The sequence below is a fragment of the Montipora capricornis genome, chromosome 8 (genome assembly GCF_036669925.1).
Source record: "Montipora capricornis isolate CH-2021 chromosome 8, ASM3666992v2, whole genome shotgun sequence".
Lineage (NCBI taxonomy): Eukaryota > Metazoa > Cnidaria > Anthozoa > Scleractinia > Acroporidae > Montipora > Montipora capricornis.
Window position 1 is genome coordinate 43,657,365 of NC_090890.1, and position 5,000 is coordinate 43,662,364.

General features: G+C 36.0%; 1 protein-coding gene across 1 annotated transcript in view; it reads left to right on the top strand.

Moving 5' to 3' along the window:
* LOC138059726 (transmembrane protein 184B-like) overlaps positions 1 to 5,000 on the top strand; it is an 8,674-nt gene that overhangs the window by 479 nt on the left and 3,195 nt on the right. Inside the window, exons 2-6 of the mRNA XM_068905332.1 lie at positions 1,058 to 1,220; positions 1,963 to 2,053; positions 2,832 to 2,907; positions 3,299 to 3,390; positions 4,527 to 4,696. Coding sequence (XP_068761433.1) covers positions 1,058 to 1,220; positions 1,963 to 2,053; positions 2,832 to 2,907; positions 3,299 to 3,390; positions 4,527 to 4,696 — 592 coding nt within the window. The remainder of the gene's footprint in view (positions 1 to 1,057; positions 1,221 to 1,962; positions 2,054 to 2,831; positions 2,908 to 3,298; positions 3,391 to 4,526; positions 4,697 to 5,000) is intronic.

A 5,000-nucleotide genomic window follows, 5' to 3' on the forward strand; every position in this document is an offset into this window, starting at 1 on the left:
CCTTCATATATAATAGATGGCACATATTCCGTAGGATCTTTTGATTGTGGTTATAAAAAAAGAAAATAAATAAAAAATATATTCTTCGGCCATGCGGATGACGTCAAAATTATTCAAGACAAAAAGGTGGCATACAATTAAAACTGTGTGAAAATATAATTTCATTCTATTGTGAAAAGCATTGCAAATTTGAAAAATTAGTTCATTCTGTTTGCTTGTTTAATCCCCTTTTCGTGTCAATTTTGGAGTACAGAATAAGACAGTTCACCCAATAATTTAAGGCTATTTGAATTGCTGGAAGTTGGTCTCCATGTTGAAAAGTAACCGAAAGACCCAAATCTTCTAAGGAAGGCTATTAATTACTCTGCAGTAGAACAAACACAAGTTTTTTTCACACCAAATACCGATATCTTGTGCAGATCAACCACTTAATGGACATCTCTTTGCATTTTCAGTTCAGTACAATTTTGATATAATTTCAGTAGACCTGTAGGTTTTATTTTCCCATTTCAGACCATGTGATCTTGGAACAGTTTCTTTCAAATGTCATCTGATGCATGTGCATACGTAAGCATAACTTATGAAAAAAGAAAAGAAAAATTCCCTTTAGACTGGGTCTGGAATCGGAAAACAAAATCTACGCACTAAAATTACCGGTAGGTCTATTCAATTTTATTATCAGCTAAAGTGACAAAGGAGAACAAAAATGGCCGCTACCTGCAGATAGCATTGGCTAGTTGAGACAGGTAGCGACAGAAGGCTTGTCAAATCTGAATAAGGTAAAAATAAAATAAAAGAAAATAAAAAGATAAAAGATATTCATCTTCATACAGTACATGGTAAGCATAGGTAAGCATACACTAATACAGCTCCTCAAGCTATGTAAATAAAATAAGTTCTGTTCTAGTACTTTTACAAGGTTGAGAATTACATCAGAAATTAAATAAAATAATAAATTAGGGTTCAAATTACATTACCACACTATTATGCTTATTTTGGCTGAAAGTTCAAACAGTTTAACTGTAAGTTTGTGACTTTGAAAATTCTTTGCTTGTAGATTTATCATCACCTGAAGTATTACACCAACCCCAGTGAACAGAGATGGATTGTTCGAATACTCTTTATTGTTCCCATCTACGCATTTGATTCTTGGCTAAGTTTGCTGTTCTTTGAACAGTCCTATTATGTTTACTTTGACAGCATCAGGGACTGCTATGAAGGTATGGTTAACTATAAACTGATTTCAGTTTACATGTAGTTGGTTACATTTATGGTCCCCATCATTAAGGATGATGGGGGACCTACACAGTCCTCTCTTTTCTCCCATGTCGTCTGGTTTTATGACTCTTTTCTTAAGCATGTTCTTGCATTTGTTGTTTTCCTGTACAAAGCTGAGCATCGAGCTAACCAGGTTTGGCAATCCTGGGCTGACTACACCAGAACTGGCTATCAAGGCCAAAGATGTTTAGGACCTCTTAAACACAGTCATTCCACCTATATTATTACAGTATGTTAGTTCAAAATATCTCACTACTTGTAATCTTTAAATAAAATGTTTGGGGAGTCGGGTTGATGGGCTTAGTGAGAGCACCAGTCTGGATTGATTCCTAGACTCAATGTCATTTCTGGGTTGAGTTTGTTAGTACTCCACTCTGCTCTGAGAGGTAATATTATCTGGGACTGCTCTAGTTTTCCCTCTCACCAAAAACCATCATTTGATTTGTGAATTTCGATTAGATTTATTTTACAGTCTCCCAAATCAGTAAAGCATTTGTACTCAGGTCTACCTGCAGATCCTGGGTGCAAAATCCTTAATGCTTGTAAAAATATCACTGTTTCCCTTCCTTTATCTGGAAAAGGAATAACGTTTGGAATATTCATTACATGGGTGCTTGGGCAATTAGAAAGCAGTTGCCTCTTCTTCCAAGTATAATGCTTTTAACTGTCTTTATTTTATTACAGCCTTTGTCATCTATAACTTTTTGAGTTTGTGTTATGAATATCTGGGTGGAGAAATGTCAATCCTGAGTGAAATAAGAGGCCGACCCATCAAGTAAGTCTTTGTATGTTACGTTTTGGCACTCTGTAGCTGTTTGTGCTGTGCATAAGGAGTTAAGAATGTTAGGATGTCCTTGTTTTTACCTGAGTAATTCATGGAAAGAAGGGGTCCTAGTAAACATTTACTGCAAAGTGTTTTTATCACTTGCATGGTTGCACAGGCCATAAGATTAAGATCTTATCAAGAGCAATCTGTGGTAACTTGCTTCACAGGTTATGGTTGTTGATGATGATGATGATGATGATAAACTTTTAATTATTAATGTGTCGAGAATCTCTAGCGCATAGCACTAATTGGTGATACAAAAATAAAATAATCTAGGATAACAATGCTAAAAATAGTAAAAGCTAGGGAAACTTAAAAGAAATCTAAAACCTATTTACAAGTAAAATTTTTGCTTAATGACATAGAGTCTCTAAGTTAACTACCGGTATTACAAAGCATACAATTGCTACAATTGTTGATGATATTTTGAGTTGATTAGCCCTTTTCCTCCTAGACTTGTAGATTGTACTTTCGCCAGATGATTGTGCTCGTCAGTGGAGGCCAGTTTAGGGGTTTAAGGATTAATTAACCCATTTGACGCCTGGGAGTGAGACTCAACAGATTTTACTCTGTCTAATGCCAGACAATTTTACTCACCAACTGGGGGTATCCTAGGGCATTTGAGGTGTTAATGGGTTAAGCAGTAAAACACTATATCCCCTTCCATGAAGATACCACACTTATTTTTGTCCATGTTCTTATGGACTTGCTGTGTATAATTTTTTAGAGCCAGCTGGTTGTGGTGCACATGTTGTCTCACTGGATGCCAACACACCATAGTTTTCCTGCGTTTCTGTAAAAGGGTGAGTTTTGAAATTTCCAGAGATCGTGTTTCACAGGTAGATTTATATCTGAGACAGTTTGTCCTGCTACAGGTCAAATTATTTCAATAACGTAAGAATGGTTGTACTCGGTAATAATAATATTACTGAGTGACCATTTTGTTCAGAGAAAGAATTCTCATTTACCTAAGTTATACCATACATTCATTTAACAAGTCAATATGACATACATGTATAATTAAGAATATGACTTTGCAGGAGATATGTATGACTTATGCAATGTTATGCCACCAGCTTGCCACTGTAAATAATCATGCAAAAATATTCCTACTTTTTACATTTAAATTACATTTTTGCCATGCAACCTAACGTATTAACAGGACATTATTGTGATGTGTACATTTTTATCCAGGCGACTCTCCAATACTGCGTAATTAAACCGCTCATGGCAGCCATCACATTAATTCTTCAGCCGATGGGTTATTACTCTGATGGAGACTGGCGGTAGGTTATTATTTTTTTGTGGTTGTTATTCATTTTTTAGAAGCAACTGAGGTCTTTCAGGAGTGTGCAAGCTTTAGACATAATTTTATTTATTGATGGTGACTTTAAGTGAATACTCAAAAATAAAATTTGAGTAGTCCTTTGCAGGAGTTCAACCTACGACCTTCTGATTACTAGTTTGGGATTACTAGTTAGCAAGGATGCTTTATCACTGAACTCTAGGAGCCTTGTTGGAGTTAGGACATTGAACTTAAGGTTTGACTCCTGCAAAGGCGAAGCTAGAATTTTTCCGAGTATCTATGAGGCACCATTGAAAAGAATATTCTTTCATTTAAACCCATCCCTTTAAATGGGCTTGTATGTTTAGTTTGTTTTCACAGTCCTATTATCCTTTTTGTTGATACTTGGAAATGCACTCCTAAGCTTTGTTCAAACACGAAAATTGCCAAGATATTATTAAATTTTGTGAAAAGTACTTGCTGCCCCCTGAGTCGCCCACAATTTCTTTCTTGTGGGTGTCAGCTAGTACTGATGCTCTACTGCCAAGGGAAACATCTATCTGATATCTACACTTTTGTTTTCCGAAGAGAAGAATTTATTTTTATCCTCAATAACATGCTACGTGTGAGTGGAATAGACTTTATTTTGGTTTCCTTGCAAATTGGCCAGCAGAGCTCGTTACCATTTGTTTTAAATTGAATTTAACCCATTGGCAAGTAAAATTGCTTGGTTCTAGACAGAGTAAAATCTATTTTGTCTCCCTTCCAGGAGTCAGTGAGTGAACCAATTGACCCCTGGACCTACACCAATGCAATACCAAGTGAACTTTCGCGCGGAAACATGATATTTTCACACGTGAAGATAACATGTTATTTTCACATGTGAAAAGATCGCTGTCGTATAGTTACATATAAAAATCGCGCCTTTCGATGCCTTTCGTGAAATGATTTAGTATTTCATTGGTGTTTAATATACGTATAATTAACAGAATATTACATGGCCGTTAGGAGATACCACTTGGCCGTGTAATATCCTATATTTCTCTTAAGTGAAGAGAATTGGGGTAATTTGTGGATTGACTTTCTTTTGACGTTTGGCTTTCTTTCTGGACATTTTTCCTTTCTTTCCACTTTTAGGGCCGATCGTGGATATCTCTACATCACAATAGTGTACAACATTACTGTGTCCCTGGCTCTGTATGCATTGTTTCTGTTTTATCAGGCCACAAGAGATATGCTCAGTCCTTATTATCCTGTGCTGAAGTTTTTCACCATCAAATTTGTCATTTTCCTGTCATTCTGGCAAGGTAGGAAACAAGAAGCACTCAAAGCACACATAAGCTGGCATTGTCTTTCAATCTTTTCACAATCTGATGGATTGATTGACAGATCAATTCTTATTTATTCAGTTGACCATTCATTCAACCAATCAGTTTGGCATTGCTCCAAATATTCCACACATTCTCTCTTTCCTAAATTTGTTTATTTACTGTAAAACAGTTACTGAACACCCATGATTCTCATTTCTTACTACAGTATGTTCATACATACTCTCATTTTGATTTGTCCATTTCTTCATTCATGATCCACTGTTCCTGGGGAAGATCGAAG